Genomic DNA, 20,248 nt, shown 5'->3' with positions numbered 1-20,248 from the left:
GCAAATCAACCAGCCAGCCTTGGGTCATGATGCATTTTCCACCTCTCTCTTTTCGGAAGCTCCTACGCTGCCTCAGGGCAGGGGCTGGAAACCATCCTGGCAGACGTGGCTAATAACCGGGGCATCTGTGCCAAAGGAGCGGCGTGTTTATTTCTCCGGAACCTGTGGCACCGTGCCCGAGGCTTTGCTGAATCAGCCTGGTGCCCTCTGGCGTCCCCCCTGGATGCTGAAACCTCAGTCCCAAGGTCACAAGTGTCCCCTGGCTGGCTCTGGCTTTTGCTTCACCACTCTCTGAAACTTCACACAATGAATATGTACCTATTGAACTCTTGCCAGGCCCACGGGGGTGATTATGAATGAGAAAGATACCATCCTTGGCTTTGGGAGACACATAGTCTTATGTGAGAGACAGACATTGACTAGACCATTGCAGGTGGTGTGGATCAGGGCTAAGAAAGGGGAACGTCCAGAGTCATGGCGAGAGGAAGCTAGTCTGGGGTGTGGGGTGTGACAAGGTCAGGAAAGGCCTCCTAAGAAAGTAAGACTCCCTGAGATCTGAGAATGCTTGGCGCTGGGGCAGGGTGGAGTGGTTGGAGGGCCCTCCCTCCCCAAGCTGGCTCATGACTGAAGCCAGTAGACTCCTCCATGAGGCATCCCCCTCTGCCCAGTGCCTTTGACACTGTTGCCTTCTTTCTCTTTCTTAAATTCCTTTCCTCCCTCCCCCAGGCTTACTTTCTTCCCCGTCCTTTCAGACTACTCTTTTGTCCCCTTTGCTGGCTTCTCTTGCGCCCCACACATAAACTCTGGCCTTCCCAGAGGATGGCCTTGTGCTCCAAAGCAGTAGACGGTGGTGAGAAGCCAGGCATGGAGGAGGCCAACCTGGCTGGGTCCTAGCCCCCTGCTTTACTCCTTATGGTGCCACAACCTTAGACAAGCAAGTGACTAACGGCTCCATGTGTTGGTATCCTGTCTATGAAAACGGTTCCTTTTACCAGGCCAGTCTGAGGACTGAGGTGATGCCTATAAAGCACGTAGTGCAAGGTCCGTGTGAGTCAAGGTTGCAAACCCTTTCTCTTTCAACATCAGAAACTGACTCAGTTCCATTCACTTTCTGTTTTTCCCTGGAAACCTGATGAATATGGAAGATCAAGGTGTCACCTGGCCACAGAGCTAATAGGAAAGCTGACCCCTGCGTGGTACATTGAATCTGGCCTGGGAGTTCTCTGTATGACCTCTAAATAACCTGATGAGGAAGCCATGGGTTTGGGCTTCCGGGATGTGGTGTCTCCTTGCAGGGACCCTAGAAGCTCCATCTGTGGGGCTGTTACAGCTGATGTTGGCTCCTGTTGGGGCCTGGGACCAGGGTGGCTCTGTTCCCAGTCAGCTTACACCTGGGAGGTGACCCCATCTCTCAGATGAATGGATTAAATTTTTTTAAAAATCCATGCAGCTCTAACATTCTGTCAGTTCATTCACTTAAATATATCCATTGAGAGCCTTCTATTTCATAGGCACTGAGAACACATTGTTGAACAAAACAGATTCATTCCGTGCTCTGAAGGCACTGATAGTTCAGTTGGGAGATGTTGTCAATCAGAGCATGACAGCTAGTAGTAAAAGAGCATTTTGATAATGTGTACATTGTGTCGTAGGAGATTTGACCTAGTCGGGGCGGTCAGGAAAGTTTTCCATGAAGAAGTCATGATGGAGCTGGGATCTGATGGATGAACAGGCATTAACCGGCAAAGAAGGGAAAGGGAAGATTCCAGAAAGTGAGAACAGCAGAGGCAAAGGCTTTGAGAAGGGATGGGGCAGAGGGGGAGAGAATGAGGGCCGGGAGAGGTCTGGGGCACGGCTGAGAGTCAAACTATTTAATGACCTCATGCCGCAGTGGGCATGGTCACTGAGAGCTGATACCTAGACAGTCACGCTGCTGTTGTTATACTTCCTTCTTCTTCTTAAGAGCACTGAGAAGCGGGTTAATGCGGGGTGGGGATGTGTGTCTTGGGAAGATTGCATTTACAATTTGAAAAGCTGATTCTGGCCGCAGGATGCTGGAATCAAGTGTGAGGGGAGTGAAATTTGAAGGAACTTTAAGTGGAAAGGTTTTTTTTGGAGAAGGAAGCCCAAAGGGCGGGCTTTACAGAGCATCAGTGGGGATTAGCAGCAGGAGAGGAGAGTTTGACCTTTAATTTCAGAGGTCATGGTGGTTCGGCTTGGCTTCCCACCCCCACTCTCACCCCCATTTTTGACTTCCATGACCCCGAATCACTCTTTTACGTTGCCAAATCACAGGCTGAAGGAAGGTGGGTGTGCAGCTGTAGCAGGAGACAGAGGTTCCAAAGCACGGCCCAGCCACGAGAAGAAACCTTCAGGGCATTCGTAAAGCTAGATCAAGCCACACGGCAGCATCTTCTGTAGCTTGGAGAACCGCTTGTGGCATCGAAGACAGACATTTTCCATCAAATAGGATGAATGAGAATCACATTTCTCTTTTCTCTCTCTTTTCCCTCCAGGCTTATATTTGGCACCCTTTACCCTGCGTATTATTCCTACAAGGCTGTGAAATCGAAGGACATTAAAGAATATGTAAGTAGCACTGATTGGTGGGGTCCCCATGGTTGTGGAGAAGCTGGGTGTGAAGTAGTGGGAGAAGGAGGATGCCCTGTGTGGTACGGGCGCTGGTAGCAGGGGACAGGAACCCCTCCTGTACTCTTCTTCTCATGAGGCTTGCCTTGAGGCTTGCCTTGCGTGGTCCAGGAGTCCTCCCCACGTCTGGACCCCTGTAGAACCAGAGAATGGAACGGACGTATGGCAAGAGGAAATGGAATCAGGGATCAGAGGCCGCCCAGGCTGCCACATACCACTGTGTGGCCTCGGACAAATGACTTTACCTCTCTGAGCCTCAGTTTCCTTGTCTGGAAAACACTGTGTAGACCACCGTTACTGGGAGATAGTCCGCCATGGGGGACAGGAGCTCAGGTCCTCCTGCCTCTGTGATTCTGGCAGTGATCCCTATTCCAGTTGTGTGATTTGAGTACCCCACGATTTAAACTCTGTTGCTTTATAAGCTTTTTGAGAACAGGGGCTGGTCATCATCTTTCATCTGGTGCCCCAGCACCTAGCAGAGGGCTGAGCACCGTGGGAAGGGAAGCCAGAGTACTTACGGGTTGGAGGATCATATTATTGCTGGTTGGCACCATCACAGCCCTCCATGTCCTGGGCACCTCTAGGCAGGAGAATCATCAGGCCACCCCTGGTTGGCAAGCACCTACATGGGGTGGCTGATGAGGAAAGGGTGCCCCATGTCATGTAGCACAGAAACGCAGGTCAGACAACAGAGGACGTGGATTTGGGCATCAGGAGTCTGAAGTCAAGTGCCGGCTCTGACATTTGATGGATGCAATGCTGGACAAGAAGCTTAACTTCCAAGAGCCTTGGTTTCCTGATCGGAGGGGTGGATATCAGCAATCCTGGCCCCTAGTGTTGTGAGGGACAAAGGGTCTTTGCTTTTCTTCCTTTACTCGGAAGTCACTTTGGAAGTTTGCCACAGGTAAAGAAATAAAGTGTATTTGAGAGTCACTTTCTTTCTCAGATTTTCCAGGATGTCTTTATGATGAAAATCAGCCACCTCTAGGTCAGCTGCAACCGGAACTCACCCCTCACCCCCGTCCACATTTCCTCAGTTTCCCTGAGCTGCTTGTCTGGGCTTGCATCTGCTAAGCAGGGGATCCAGACAGGGGTGGGTTCTCTGGAGACTGGATCCCTGGTATATTCGAGTGAGTCACAGAGTGTGAACTCTAAATAGCTGTTAAGTTGCAAGCACAGAACCTCATGATTCTCAATTGGCTTGGCGCAGGGATAAAGCATGAGGCGGCCTCTCCCAAAGTGTCTCTCCTGACCCCTTCCAGCCAAGGGTGCAGGGAAGCTGTGCCACGTAAGGAGGCATAATCAGGGTCACCATGGTTCAGGGTCTGATCCTCCGCTTTGCAGGGGCAGAAACTCAATTCTGTCAGCTCATCTGGGAGAGATCAGACCCTGGTAAATTGCTTTGCTCTGACCAAACTCACAGGAGCCTGGTTTATGACTAAAATGGCAATTCATTAATTTAGAGTGAAAAATATAACTGACAAGCAGAGCAGCTGTTTGTGTTGGCTAGTGAGCACGAGTTTTTCCCAGTAGGGCAAGCTTGAGAGTTAAGATTAGAAGGTTTCTTGGTAAAAATTGAATTGAAAGAAAGGACCTGAGTAGTATGAGAAGAGATCTGCCTGCTTTTCCTGCACTTGCTCACACGCACGCACACTGTCACTCACTCTCTCACACATGCTCTCACACGTGCTCTTGCACACACCCTCACACTTGCACACACATGCTCTCCAACACTTTCTCACACTTGCATGTGCTCTCACACGTTTTCTCACTCACACACCTGTAACTTGCTCCCATGTTCTCTAATACACTCACACTCACATATTCTCTCACACATGTTCTCTTACACACACTTCTCACACTCACATGCTCTCTCACTCCCACACACACTCACATGTTCTCTCACTCACATTCACATACTCTCTCACACATGTTCTCCCACTCACATACCCCACACACTTCTCACACCCACATGCTCTCTCACTCACTCTCACATAGTCTCACACACACACTCTCTCACACATGTTCTCTCACACTCACATGCTCTCACACACACTCACACTCTCATGCTCACACACTCTCTCACACACTTTCACACTCACCATCACACTGACCTCTTTCCCTCATTTTGACCAATAAACTCATTTGTCCAAGACAGAAACCTGGAATTGCCTTCAACTTCTGCCTCCCCCTCACCACCCAACTCCATACACACACCCAGTTGCTGACGGTGTCCGTCTCTATCCCCCCAATAGTACTTCAAACCAGGTCTCTCCTCTGGTGCTGCCACTCTCTTAAATGTGGTTCTTACCACGTTTTCCCTGGAATGCTACAGTGGCCTACTGTATTTGTTTTTTATTGCCACTGTAACAAATTACCATGAACTCAGTGCCTTAAAACAACACAAAGATATTATCTCCCAGTTCTAGAGGTCACAAGTCTAATGGCTCTCACTGGGCTAAAATCAGGCCGGGACACATTCCTTCTGGAGACTCTAGGGGAGAATCCATTTCCTTGTCTTTTCTAGTTCCTAGAGGCCATCTGCGTAATCCTTGGCTCCTGCCCCTTCCCCCATCTTCAGAGCCAACGGGTAGCATCTCTGACCATTCTTCCATAGTCACATTTCACCTAGATGACAGCCTCTTGGTGACAGCCAAGTTCACATCACAGGAAAGCTCTGGTGAGGAAGGTGTTGCTGATATCACCACCAGGGACACTGGCTGCCAGAAGTCTGTGCCTTTGGAACAGTCCCTGCAGATTCAAAATCCTAAATACGAGCATTTGACTTTTCTAAGCCTATGTAACAGGCCTTGTCTCCCACGAAGATCCTCATGCTGGGAGACTCTCCCCAAATTAGAAGGTATTGGATGTTGGTGGTAAAAACAAATAAATATAGATATAGATATATCTCTACTACAGTTACTTCTTTGGCTGCTCAACACCCACATTCACTCCTTAGCCCATATTTTGGCTTTAAAAAAACTTTCCAACGAGAATTCTATATGATTTATGTACTTGGCAAATCCAAATTTTTTCAGCTGAGTCCAGCACCAATCCAGTATCTCTGGCAAAGTCCTCTCCTCCTCTGGCTCTGATCTTACTATTCAGCACTCTAAAAATTAAATTGTCAAGTGAACCATCACTGACATACCCCATATACTATATTAGGGAGAGAAAGAGAATATGTAAAAATAAAACTAGTTAAAATATTTAAATCTAGGGGCGCCTGGGTGGCTCAGTTGGTTAAGCGACTGCCTTCGGCTCAGGTCATGATCCTGGAGTCCCGGGATCGAGTCCCGCATCGGGCTCCCTGCTCGGCGGGGAGTCTGCTTCTCCCTCTGACCCTCCTCCCTCTCATGCTCTCTGTCTTTCATTCTCTCTCTCAAATAAATAAATAAAATCTTTAAAAAAAAATATTTAAATCTATACAGAATACAGAAAGGAAGAAAATATGGATAGAAGCTATAGTCCTTAGTCATGCAAGTAGTCATGAGTTCATAGCTGGTATTCATGTCTTTTGTTAAAAGATAATTTTTTTTTTTTTAAGATTTTATTTATTTGACAGAGAGAGACACAGCGAGAGAGGGAACATAAGCAGGGGGAGTGGGAGAGGGAGAAGCAGGCCTCCTGCTGAGCAGGGAGCCCGTTGCGGGGCTTGATCCCAGGACCCTGGGATCTTGACCTGAGCCGAAGGCAGACGCTTAACGACTGAGCCACCCAGGCGCCCCAAAAGATAATTTTTTTTAAAAGGGTAAAATCATGACTCTTATACAAAAATAAAGTTGACACATGTTGAAAGTTTTACTTAACTCATTAATTAATAAGGGAACCAGTAAGGTGTTAAAAAAAAAAAATTCAAAGGAGACTCCAAAGAACAGATGTATCTGAGAAATCAGGAATGATTAAATATATTTATTAATAGATATTCAGCTGATTTTGGAGGAGGGTGGGGAGATCCGTTGGACAAAATTTATTTGCACCTCTATGGACAAAATCATTTGCATTGCCGTCAGTTTTGTATAACTTACAAAGTTGTAAAATAGCTCAAAGATATTGAAAAACAAGACACCTGTAGAATCAAGATAATTCAGAAGGATGCTCTGGGCAGCACCTAGCATTTTACAGAACATCCATTCCAGACTCTTTCATAATTTTTCCTACTACTTCCCTCTTCTACCATCTAATTCAAGTTCCCTTTGTCTTCAGTTAGAGCTTTAGTGAGTGGGGTTCCCTACCCAGGGGTGTGGCCTAAATCTTCATTTGTGGGCAATCTGAGACCTTAGTAATCTTGCCTCTGTAAGGTTGTAGTGATGATCCATTGACTTTTACCTCCGAACAAGGCGGTACTCACTCACGCAAGTGATCACACTCAGATCCCCCCCAGAGGATTCTTAACTCCCATCCACCCTCCTTCCTGCCACATTGCGTAGCAGCCACCCTGGTTCCCCTTGATAATCAGGATCAGTCCTTTACTATCTGTTTCCTAGAGGCATTGTGGTCCTGAAATGGTCAGGTAGGAGTGTAGTTTCTGCTTTCATGTCATTGGAATCATTTTGTATCCCTGGTGAAAGCACCCATCCCTCAGGTACTAGAAGTATTAAAAAGCAGAACGCAGAGATTTGAAGATAAAAAACAAAAATGTTGTGAATCAGTTAGACCAGTGATTCTCAAACTTCAATGTGCATGTAGAATGAATAGAGGATTTTATTAAAATGCAGATGCTGATCCATTATGTCTGGGGTGCGTCCTGAGGTTCTACATCTCTAAGAAGCTCCTAGATGATTCCATCTCTAAAAAGCTCCTAGATGATTCCAACGGTGCTGACCCATGAACCACAATTTGAGTTGCAAGAAGCTGGTAATAGGCTTACCCATAAGAAACACCGCTCTCATTTCCTTGGTCCCTGAACCTTTAGATTCTGGGTAAGCTGCAGAAGCATGTGTTAGTTACTGGTTCATGGAAGAAACTGCATCCTCCAGGGCAGTGCATCAATCACACAGAATGCTGACTCCCCCCTGGTTCTCTTTCTGAACTCTCCTCAAGCTGTTGCAACACCCTTTAAAGCTGGCTGCCTCAAGGCAGTGGGGGGGTGGGGTGCACAATAAGATCAGAGACTCCCCAAAGTGTCAGCCTATTGTCTTGGATTTCTTTTCCTATTAAAGAAGGTCCTTGGTTAGAAGGAGTGTTGGGTGGCATGCATCAAAATGAAAAGGACACTGAGTCTACAACTTATTCTACAGCTGCCAGAAACATGGCAGCAGGAAAAGCAAGTCCACATGCAGAATAAGTGAATATTCCAGAAAAGATTCTGCTGCCTTTTCTGGGAGGGAAGGGGCCTGGTACGATGAGCCTGATCCCAGGAGTTTGGCTGGGGCCATGAGATATGGTACCATCATAGAGATGCTTGTGCCGCTGCTGTGGTGGTTTGGGCAGGTAAGCCTTGGTGAGAGGGATTCCACATTGCCAGGCCCACCTGCTACCTCTCTCCCTTCCACATGGCCACTGGTACGTGAGCACATTGAACATGCACTATCATCCTGGGGTAAGTGTCTAGCTGACATCCACAGGGCTGGGCATCTCATCTACCTGATTACAAAAGCCTCCTCTGCCATGGGGACCTTTTGGTGGGCAGAAGCAGAAGCCACCAGTATCTAAATTCCACGGGCCTATTCACATCATTCCCAAACCACTTCAATGCCAGTCTCTCCGTCTTGTCCCTTCCAAGTACCTCACCATCTAGCCAGTCCCTACCTGGTGTTTTAAAATGTCCCTGGGATTTGTTTTAATCAGGTATGGTAAGGCATGCAGACACAGAAATGACTGTCATGAAGGAAGAAGTTCTTACGGTTTTCCCAGAAGTAGGAGACACAGCATGCCATGGAGGGCCACGTGGGGGAACACCCGGGTCTGTCAGGAGTCAAAGGGAACCACACTCTTTATTGTGGTGTCTGTAGGAAAGTCGAGGCTAGGCAGTGTAAGCAGGTTTACGATTGGCTACTTGGAATAATTTCAGCGGGCTCTGTGGTAATTAGGGCTGGGGAATATTGGCTCAACCTGTGAGAGCCCCATGAAAGAGATCATTTAAGAGTATGGGTTCTGGGGGCGCCTGGGTGGCTCAGTTGGTTAAGCGACTGCCTTCGGCTCAGGTCATGATCCTGGAGTCCCGGGATCGAGTCCCGCATCGGGCTCCCTGCTCGGCAGGGAGTCTGCTTCTCCCTCTGACCCTCCTCCCTCTCATGCTCTCTGTCTTTCATTCTCTCTCAAATAAATAAATAAAATCTTTAAAAAAAAAAAAAAAAGAGTATGGGTTCTGGACTGATTGGTTTGCCTATGAAAGGTGTGCTCCAGGGCATGTCCTTTGCTATCTCTAAGACTTGGTTAGTCCTGGGAGGGGCAGTCTCTCCCCAGCCCGTGAAGCCACAGATGCTAGAGCATCAAGAATACAGAAAATAAGAAAATACAGTTAAGATACCTGGTGACAGTGTAAAGGCATTACCTCAAGATGTTTCTTCTAGGCTAAGTGCACTGTTCAAAGTTCTGCCTGCAGGGGACTGTCGCTTTTGCTACTCTCTCTACCCCTGACTGTAAACGGTCCACGGTGAGCTCATCCCAGCAGATGGTGCAGAGTCATCTGTAAACCAGGCTCATACTTTTTCTTTCTCAGTCATAGGCAAAGTTAATTCTCTGTGAGGCTGAAGCATGGCTCAGATGCAAAAGAGTGTGAAAGACTTAAGAAATCTTAGTGTGGCTGGAGAGATTAGGAGAGATAGGAGAGGGTCCAAAAGGGAGGGGAGGCTAAGGAGGTGACTACACCTACACCTACCTACGACCTCCCCAGCCCATGGACAAGACCTTTTGCAGGCTGCTAGGAGCCCTGGGCGCAGAGTCTGATGAGCTGTGGGATCTCAGCCTGCCTCTGGGGTTCATGAAAAGTCTCCAGGCTCTGCCTTCCACCCTCTTCCTGTGGTTTAGGGTCTTGGCTTTTCTCTATCTCCTCACTCCTGGATCCTGCCCCTGACCAGCTGAGAGGGACTTCCCAGGCATGCTCTGGATTTGCTCCTGGATATTACCCCTAAAATCAGCCATAGCTTTCTCTCCCGATCCTGGATGCTGGCCTACCCAAGCTCCCCTTCATCTTATAGGAAGCGTTACATAGAATCCCTCAAACTTGGCAAGTTCTATTTCAAACCTTGGAAAAAATAGGCATTATTTGGTTTCTGTGTGGCATGATGGGGAAGACCATTTCCTGGTAATTTATTTATGGTTTCCATCTCTGAGTCACATATTCCATTTGCCCTGTTAGGCTCAGCAAATCATTCTCAGACCCTTCTTTCTGCATGACAGTATTTAAAGTGAAGGAGTGCAAGATAGAAACTTCTTTAGGTTAACACTTCAAGCCTCCTCTTTAGCATGGCTCCCTTGTCTTTGTCCATAGTTTCAACCTCCTTTCTGAGATTTGGTCTTATCTTTTAAGTGACCTGTTAGGCATTCTTTGTGAATGTCCTGAACCCTCAGGCTCCCCTAAGCCTTATGGTGCTCAGCCTCTTCTCCCTAAATCACCTCTTTCTTTATACTCTTGCTGGTGTGAGTGGCTCCATATCACACTATGCCCCAACTTCAATAAGCCCCTTTCCTCCTATGTATACCCAGCCATCCATTCAGCAGGCACTTGTGGGGAACATCTGTTGCCCTGCAAGCTGTCTAATTTTGCCTTTCTTCTCAAAAAGCCACCTAAACCAGTATTTCCCAAAGTATATTCTTTCTCAACATTTAAAAACCATCCTTTCTTTCCCATTCACAATGTCAACATTCTAATTGAGTCATTCAAAACATATTCCTTGAGTACCTACTATATGCCGATAATCGTTTTAGGTACTAGAGATATGGTGATGTGCAAGAATAACTTGTCTCCACTCTCAGGGAGCTTACAGCCTAGTAAGAAAAGCATAGGAATAAACAGGTACTGTCAAAGCAGAGTAAATAAGTGTTATGACAGGGAGCATGTATGAGACACTGTAAGAGGAAGAAAGAAGGTACTTACCCAAACTTTGGACACTTCCTGGAGGAAATGACATTTAGGTTGAGATCTGAGGGCTGAATTCTGGAAGCAAAAGAAGATGCACTGTTCAGAGAACTGAAAGAGGTTCATTATAACTGGAGTGAAAAAGTCAAGAAAGTATTGGTGTGGAGAAGTGCTTTTATGGAGATAATTGGGGTTTTGTTCATGCAAGGACTTGCAAGCCAATTTAAGGAATTTGGGCTCCATCTTAAAAACAACAAGGAACTGTTGAAGACTTTAGGAAGGAGAATCATCAAATTTGGATTTAAGAAGATCATTCTGAATGGAATATGGAGGACAAATTAGTAAGGGGTCAGAGGTTTAGAGACCAAGCTAAAGGCTATAGTTCTATTTTATAGGAGATGTTCATGGTCTGAAGTAAGCAAATGACAGAGAGGATAGAGAGAAGAAGATAGGTTCAACAGGGTGGAAGTGACAGAACTTGGTGATTGATTGGCTGTGTTAGGTGAGGAATGCAGAGAATACATTCTGGAGTTAGAAGAGAATGTCTAGAACAAAGCCTTGTGGAGAATATCTTGTCTAGAGTTAGAAGAGAATGTCTAGAACAGAGTCTTGTGGAGGAATTGATGAACCTGAGACGTAGCCAGAAAGTCAAGAGGGAAACCAGAGCAGTTGAGGTGTTGGGGGAGCTTTTCAGGAAGTGATAGTTTCCTATCCATCTGAAAGTCAAGCAAATCAAGTAAAAAAAAAAAAAAAACACACACCAAAAAACTTAAAAAAGGGTCTTGAAGTATGTCACAAAGTGGGATCCTCAGTGAGAGCAATATTAATGTAATGAATGCAGTGCACTGAGTAAGTGGGAGACGAGGAGGTAAACACTGCATATATAGATGACTCACTAGACAAGTTTATAGCTAAGGGTTGTGTCAAGGAAAGGGATTTTTTATTGTTGTTGTCATTGTCCTTTTTTTGTTTTTAAATTTTTAAAGAGATTTATTTATTTATTTGAGAGAGAGAGAGAGCATGAATGAGGGGAGGGGAAGTGGGAGAGAATCTTCAAGCAGACTCCCCACTGAGCAGGAAGCCCGACCATCACAGGGGCTCGATCTCCTGACCCATGAGATCATGACCTGAGCTGAAACCAAGAGTCAGATGCTCAATCTACTGAGCTACTCAGGCTCTCCATCACTGTCCTTTGTTTTTAATTGATAGTATTAGAGCATGGTTTAAGTACTAAAAAGAAAAAGACAATAGAGTAGGAATTGAGGCTCCTGGCTGTGTATCTGGATACCAGTGTTGGGAATTCCTGGATCCTGGGCCCCAACATGCCATGAAATGTATAGTTGGAAGGATCTTCTTTGCCCCCTGCTGAGGAGCCTGTTCTGCTGCAGGTAATCTTGGCAGCATGTGGTCTCTCAGACAGCAGTTGCTCTTGATGGATTAAAACAAGATGGTTCCCAGGGGACAGTCTTGTTTTTCTGAATAAAGAAGACCTCTAAATAATCTGTTGAGACACATGTTTCAGAGTTACAAAGACAATGGGCATTCACCAGAGCTGCCTTTATTTTTGAAAGATATTTTTGCTGGGAGTAGAAATCTAGGTTGACTTTTTTTTTTTTTTCTTTCAGCATTTTAAATATGTTATTCCGTTTTCTTCTGGTATTCATCATTTCTGACGAAAAGTCATCTATTATCATTCCCCTGTATGTAATATGTCTTTTTCCCCCCCTCTTAACATTTTCTTTCTTTTTTGGCAATTTTACTGTGATGTGCCTGGCTGTGGTTTTCTTGTATTTATCTTCTTTGGGATTTTCTGAGCTCCCTGGTTCAGTGGATTTGCTATTTTTGATCAATTCTGGAAAATTTCAGTCATTATTTATTCAAATAAATTTTCTGTCCCATTCTCTTTTCCTCTCCTCTGAAATTCCTATTCCATATATGTTAGACTGCTTGATGCCATTCCACAGGTATTGAGCCTCTCCACTTTTTTCCATTCTTGATTTCTGTCTTATTGACTTTATTGTCTTCCAAGTTCACAGATTTTTTTCTTTTGTTGTATCCGGTCTGCTCTTAATTCTGTTCAATAATTTTAAAAATTTCAAATATTGTATTTTTCGATTTTAGGGTATCTTTTGTTCTTTTTAAAGAGTTTCCTTCTTGGGCTCCTGGGTGGCTCAGTTGGTTAAGCATCTGCCTTTGGCTCAGGTCATGATCCCAGGGTCCTGCGATCAGGTCCTGCATTGGGTTCCCTGCTCAGCAGGGTGTCTGCTTCTCCCTCTACCCTTACCCACTGCTTGTGATACCTCTCTCTCTCTCTCAAATAAATAAAATCTTTTTTAAAAAAAGTTTCCTTCTTGGGGCACCTGGGTGGCTCAGTCGTTGGGTGTCTGCCTTCAGCTCAGGTCATGATCCCAGGGCCCTGGGATCAAGCCCCACATCGGGCTTTCTGCTCCCGCGGGAAGCCTGCTTCCCCCTCTCCCACTCCCCCTGCTTGTGTTCCCTCTCTTGCTGTGTCTCTCTCTGTCAAATAAATAAATAAAATCTTTTTTAAAAAACGTTTTCTTCTTTCTCTTGAAATCCCCCATCTCTTCACTCAATATGTCTACATTTTCCTGTAGCTTCATTAACATATTTATACTTTTTCAAGAAAAATAATATTGAACCTGCCCCTGTGTTCTTAGGATAAGTGTCTTGTTAAGTGGTGACAAAAGAAAAATTTAGATTTTTATATCCAAAGCTTTGTTAATAAGTTGTTATATATCTGTATATCTTTTTTGGTGAGGTGTCTGTTCAGATCTTTTGCCCAAATTTTAATTGGGTTGTTTATTTTTGTTACTGAGTTTAAGAGTTCTTTGCGTATTTTGGATATTAGTTCTTTATCAGATACATGTATTGGAAATATTTTCTCCCATTCTGTGGCTTGTCTTTTCATTCTCTTACCAGTGTCTTGCAGAGCAGAAGTTTTTAATTTTAATGAAGTCCAACTTATCAATTTTTTTCTTCCATGGGTCATGCTATTGCTGTTGTATTAAAAAACTTATTCCCAAGCCCAAGGTCACCTAGATTTTCTTCTAGGTTATCTTCTAGAAGTTTTATAGTTTTGTATCTTCTTTTAGGCTTATGATCCATTTTAAGTTAATTTTTATGAAGGATGTAAGGCCAGTGTCTAGATTCATTCATTCATTTGTTCACTCATTTTCTTATTCATTTACTGATTTACTTATCTGTTTATTTATTTCATGTGATGTCCAGTTGTTCTAGCACCATTTGTTGAAAAAACTATTCTTTCTCCATTAAATTACCTTTGCTCCTTTGTCAAAGATCAGTTGACTATACTAATGGGGTCTATTTCTGGGCTCTCTATTCTATTTGTATTTTTTTCAAGATTTATTTATTTATTAGAGAGAGAGAGAAAGCCGGGGCGGGGGGTGGACAAAGGGAGAAGGAGAGAGAGAATCTCAAGCAGATTTCCCACTGAGTGTGAGGCCTGATGTGGGGCTTAATCTCATGACCTGAGATCATGAGTCAGACACTTAACTGATTGAGCTACCCTGGCGCCCCCTCTATTTGTCTATTCTAAGAATAGATCTATTTATCTATTCCTTAAGCAATAACACTGTCTTGATTATTGTAGCTTTATATTAAGTCCCAAAGGCAGATAGTGTCAAGTCTACAACTTTATTCTTCTTCAGTATTGTGTTGGCTATTCTTGGTCTTTCACCTTTCCATAGCAACTTTAGAATCAGTTTGTTGGCATCCACAAAAGAATTTGCTGGCATTTTGATGTGGATTGCATTGAGTCTCTAGATTAATCTGGGAAGAAAGAACTGACGTGTTGATAATACTGAGTTTTCTATTCATGAACATGGAATATCTCTGCATTTGTTTAGATCTTTGATTTCTTTCATCATGGTTTATAGTTTTCCTCACATAGACCTTTTACATATTTTGTTAGACATATTCCTGGGTAATTTATTTATTTTTGCTGCTAATGTAAATGGTATTTTAATTTCAAGTTCCAGTTGTCCAGATATGTAGGAAAGCAGTTGACTTTTTTTTTTTTTAAGATTTTTATTTATTTATTTGACAGAGAGAGACACAGTGAGAAAGGGAACACAAGCAGGGGGAGTGGGAGAGGGAGAAGCAGGCCTCGACCCTGGGATCATGACCTGAGCCAAAGGCAGATGCTTAACGACTGAGCCACCCAGGCGCCCCAGCAGTTGACTTTTTTAAGACTTCATTTTGAAGTAATCTGTACACCCAATGTGGGGCTCAAACTCACAACCCTGAGATCAAGAGTCAGATGCTCTACTGACTGAGCCAGCCAGGTACCCCTGACTTTTATATATTAACCTTGTATTCTGCAATCTTGCTACAAGGTCACGTTACATTCTTGTAAACAATGTTGAGTTTTGTTCTAGTCTGTAGTTAAATTCTGTAGATCATCTTGACATTGTGGCAGTTAAGTTTTACATTTATTGGGGCAGGAGTATTTCAGTTTTGTCCCTTAGTCTTAGAGCTGATCTCTTAGTCTTGGGATGTAATTTTTATTACTAAGATATGGCCTTTTAGATGTTTCAGTGAAAATTCCCAGATGTTTACCAAGCTCCTCCACTTGGCAAGACTTGAACTCTAAACTCTATTTATACTACAGTGGGAAGAAACTAAATTTCTGCTTACCTTTTTCAGCTTTCCAACTTTTTTTCTCAGCCACCTTGGAGTATTTCCTGATTCTGTGCAATTCAGGGGCCAGGCAAAGACTTAAAGGAATTTATATACGGATTTTGGAGCCTGCCCCCTTATAACTTCCCTCTTTGGGATTTTTTCCACTTAATTTCCAGCTTCTCTAGCAGTCTCAAATTTCATTCTCCAGCTCTACAGACACGAAGACTATAGGTTTCTTTTTGAGTTCTCTCTGTCCCATGATTTGCAGGCTGGGCATTGTCCCCAGCCATATCAACATGGATCTATCCTGGTGTGGTTTCCTTCCAGTTTCTACCAGCTTTTGATAGCTTTCTAGTGCCTTCAAGGCGTTGTTTTTAAATGTTTTGTTCAGAGTGTGTTATTGTTGTTGGTGGGAAGGTTAGTCAAATGCCTTACTCCACCATCACCAGAAACTAGAAGGAGCAGGCTAAGGAATTTGGACTTTATTCTGCAGGCTGGAAGATTTTAAATCAGGGAGTAGTTTGATAAGTTCTTGGTTTGGGGAGATGAGCAAAGGGGTGGTTTATAAGATGAGTTGGTGAGGGGGAAGTCAGGAGACAAGGAAGCAGTTAGAAGACTTACAGTAGGGACGCCTGGGTGGCGTCATTAAGCGTCCGCCTTCAGCTCAGGTCATGATCCCAGGGTCCTGGGATCGAGCCCCACATGGGGCTCCCTGCTCAGCGGGGAGTCTGCTTCTCCCTCTCCCACTCCCCCTGTCTCGTGCTCTCTCTCTCTCATTCTCTCTCTCTGAAATAAAATTTTAAAAATCTTTAAAAAAAAAAAAAAAGAAGACTTACAGTAGTTCGAGAGACAGGGGTCCAAGGCCTCTACTGGGGGAGAGAGGCGGTTGAAATGGAAAAGGTTGGTCACATGGGAGAGATTAAAAAAAAAAAAAGATCTAGTTTCTGTGAGGGGATGTGAGACTTTTTCACAGGAAAGCATTCCTAAGTGACCACCATTCCATTCCAGAAAGTCTGGTCTGATTAAAGTTCATTCCAAAGTATATCTCTGTTAAGGCCTAGAGAGTTTACTAACCTGGTGTTAGTCTTGGTAAAATGACCTAACTAAATCCTGAGTCTCTCCTGGTCTGCTGGTCTCCCTGGCTCACGTGAAGGCTACAGATAGTCACCCAGGATCTACTTTGACCTTGAGCCTGGGTTATTTGTGGAAACAGCCTGTTTGCCTCCAGCCCCAACGTCTGGAGTGGAACTGGAAACAAGCTGTGGAAGGACAGGGAGAAGGGGAAATGCAGTATACACTGCCTGGACATGCCTCGGCATCCACTATCTGAGCTTCTTGTACTTGATGTTGGGCAGCCAGCCATTTATCCTTGACCTTTTCTACTAGTGTGTTGCTTTCTCTTTCAACAGGTCAAATGGATGATGTACTGGATTATATTTGCACTTTTCACCACAGCAGAGACATTCACCGACATCTTCCTTTGTTGGTAAGTACTCCAGGACTTGGGACTTTTCAAGGGAAGATGTTGCCTAGTATCAGTGGAGAGGTGGGAAAGGTCTAGAAGCACTTTCAACCTTACTTCAGAACAGAGAAGCAAGTGCAGGGATGTTAACTGGGATAGTTTTAATAAATTAATTTATAAAGTTGCTCTTCAAGTAAATATTTGTTCAATGACCTTATAAGAGCAGGTATTGTTCTTATAATATAATGATATAATGATGGACAAAATAAATACAGTTCCTCAATTAATGTAGTTGGCAAGGAAGTATTCATATATAAAAAAAAAAAAAAGGAAAGAAACAGTACACACAAGTTGCCCTTTAACTAATAAAAGTGGGTTTCTCTCAAACACCATTCACTCTCACCGTAACTCCTATTCACAATTGTATATACTTTTAACATATTTATGTGTATATATACATACATACATATACACATATTTTTTCTTTTTTTAAATGATGGCATTATAGTATACATAACAGTTCTCATTTTGTTTATTAGATTTATTTTTAAAATACTTTCATGTAAGCATAAGTAGATCTACCTATTTTTTTTACATGGCCACATGGAATTTCATGGTATAGATGGACCATAATTTATTTAATCAATCCCCTTTTGATGGAAAAATTTTTTCCTTATAAACAATGCCACTATTATAGCAATGGAGCAAGTAAAAAATTATAAGCTAGGTCCATGTATTGATATATTGCATCTTTTAAGGTGAAAGAGGCTGTGAATAATATATAGCATCTTGTTTCTATTCAAAGGGCCTGAGTTTCCCTGTACACATGTGAATGTATACTAAAAGTAGTTTGGAGATACCCATCCGTTAACCAGAGTTATTTCTGCAAGTTGGAATCATGGGGTTGGTTTTGTATTTGCTGTGTTGTATGAATGTTTTACCGTGATCAGTTATCATCAGAGAGAATAATAAAAATATTTCCATTTTGGAGAAAGCCCTTACCCAAAGAGGATCAGTATGAACTTAACCTCCAGAATGTCATAGGCCAGGGATGAGACCTGAATACCACTTCTGTGAATCCGGTTTTGGATCAATGGTTTTAATGCCCTTAATATGTAGTTTTCCCCCCAAAGGAGGCTGGCTTTCATCTCCACTGGGAAATAGATGTCTCAGCTATTGTGGCCTCAAGCTCTAGGGAAGAAATGTGGATTACCTAATTTAATATGTTGGTGCCATGCACCCAGACAAACAACAGACTCAGGATGGGGCTGAGTCTCCAGGAGTCTCCAGGAGTAGAGAAGGAACTCTGTTGAGCCATCCTTTGTCTTCCCCAGGCCGCAGGGGCTGGTACTAGGAGTCAGACCCCATATTGTGCAGAGCTGCGTTGGGGAGGTTCCTGCTCCCCACGTTGATGAGGAAAACAGGCCAGGCCCAGTGAGGACTATGTCGTCAGTTAAACATCATGGCTGGTCCTCATGTCCTCCAGTCTTCCCTCTGAACAGTGTCCTGTGTGTGGTGCTGGGTGGCCTCTTGCTGTACCCCCATCCCTCCTCGTGAATATCATGGGGGAATAGTGTTAGTCTTACGAGCTCTTTCCCAGGGATATCGGCATTTCTGTCTCACTGCTTTTGGCTAAGTGGAAATCTGGTCTAATAATGGATGCGCCCTCCCTGGTAGCTGGAGTATGTTTTTACTCATGGCCCTGGAACTTTCGAGTTTCATACTTAATAAATGCTTATCAGCTATTTCTGGAGTTGATTTGATTTTGATTTTGGGGAAGTGTATGAGCTTTCCATTGCTGCCGTAACAAATTGTCACAAATTTAGGAGCTTTAAAACAACAGAAATGTATTATTTTAGTTTCCGTGAGTCAGAAGTCCTGGTAGAATCAACTGAGTCCTCTGCTCAGGGACCCACGAGGCCAAAATCAGGGTGTTGGCCAGCCTGGGTTCTTATCTGGAGACTCTGGGGGAGATGCCACTTCAGGCTTATTTGGATAATAGGCAGAATTCAGTTCCTTGTGGCTGTAAGACTGAGGTCCCCATTTCCTTGACATGCGCCCCCTGCTTCAGCTTCAAGCCAACAATGGCATGTCAGATCCTTCTCATGCTTCAGATCTCTGCCTTCTGCTACCAGCCAGAGAAAGAGCTCTGCTTCTGCTTTTAAAGGATCATGTTATTAGATTAGGCCTACTCCCAATAATCCAATATAATTTCCCTATTTTAAAGTCAGCTGATTAATAATCTCAATTACATCTTCAGAATCCCCTTTGCCATGTGAAGGGAACATATTTGTGGGAGTAACATCAGGATGAGAAGGTCATGGGACCAAAATTCTGCCCACCACCGGAGGGCCTCTGATACCTGGTGTTTGGGTGCAATCCCCCTCTTCCTGATCCACGTGGAGGCCTCATCTGGCCCATCTTAGTGGGAGCTGTCCAGCGGGTTTATGTATGGGAAGTGAGGGTCTTGTCCATCTTCTGGAAGGAAGAGGTTGGGAACCTTCCCTGCCTGGTTTAGCCCACAGTCTGGTCATGCCCTCAGCCTCCTTTCTCTTTCCCCGCAAGCCTGCAGGTATTACAGGTCAAAGTTGTCTTCGGGCAGAGTCTTCCCACTCCTTCCTCCCTCTTGCTCTGGGAATGGCACAGAACAGGCTGATCAGACAGACAGAACCCTATTCCCCTCCTTCCAGGGACACGGACACCAGCTTGGCAGCTCTGCACTCTGTTTATAATGAGAGAGAGAGAGAAATTGAGAGATTGAGAGAGAGACTGAAGCTTCTGTTATTCCTGGAAGCACCTTCTGGCTTCCTGGGAAGCATCTTTAACTTTGGTTCACTTCCAGGATTGGAGATTGCCCCTCCCCTTTATATTCCCTCCCTCCTCACTCCTCACTCATCCCCACTGCCCTCTTTCCTCCACTCCCCTAGGGCAGTTTTCACTTCATAGTTAACTTTTTTAAAACTTTCTATTGAATATAAACAGCATTCATATATGGTCACAGGAGACAGGATGGTGTCTTGTCCACAATATCCATAGGCAATTTCACTTAGTTTTTTAATATTTACAAAACACTATATCATGTGGCAAAATGAAATTGAAACAATACACTAAAAAGTAAGGCCCTCCTCCCCCAGGCCTTCATTCTCTCTCCTCTCCCCAGGGATATGACTGTTAAAAATTACTTGTGTTTTCTTCCAGAAATTTTCTGCACACATTAATTGCATGTGTTTTGACAATTTCATCACGTGTCCAAACCTCTTAGGAAACAGTTACCCCTAGGGAGTGTGAAGGCATAACATCAGAAGGGTGGGAGCCTGCACCTCCCCCATGCACCCTGGGGCTGTGCACCTCTACCTGGGGGAGGCTAATACATCCTAGAGGTCAGGACAGTTCAAGGGCTTATCATCAAGGAATGAGCAGGGTTCTTCTCCACTTCTTGGGTGAAGGCTGGG

General features: G+C 44.3%; 2 protein-coding genes across 7 annotated transcripts in view; one reads left to right on the top strand and one right to left on the bottom strand.

Moving 5' to 3' along the window:
• Positions 1-20,248, bottom strand: part of MRPL35 (mitochondrial ribosomal protein L35) — a 471,157-nt gene that overhangs the window by 399,246 nt on the left and 51,663 nt on the right. The window lies entirely within an intron of this gene.
• REEP1 (receptor accessory protein 1) overlaps positions 1-20,248 on the top strand; it is a 101,704-nt gene that overhangs the window by 44,497 nt on the left and 36,959 nt on the right. For all 6 annotated transcript variants that reach the window (XR_014138209.1, XM_081796744.1, XM_081796747.1 and 3 more), the window contains exons 2-3: positions 2,517-2,589; positions 16,744-16,820. Coding sequence is in view for 5 of the 6 variants with exons in the window: in XM_081796744.1 (XP_081652870.1) it covers positions 2,517-2,589; positions 16,744-16,820 (150 nt within the window). In the remaining variant the exon portion in view is untranslated. The remainder of the gene's footprint in view (positions 1-2,516; positions 2,590-16,743; positions 16,821-20,248) is intronic.

Source organism: Leptonychotes weddellii, chromosome 10, assembly GCF_054177405.1.
Source record: "Leptonychotes weddellii isolate Sample4059 chromosome 10, ASM5417740v2, whole genome shotgun sequence".
Taxonomy (NCBI): Eukaryota; Metazoa; Chordata; class Mammalia; order Carnivora; family Phocidae; genus Leptonychotes; species Leptonychotes weddellii.
This window is presented reverse-complemented; position numbering and strand designations above follow the sequence as displayed.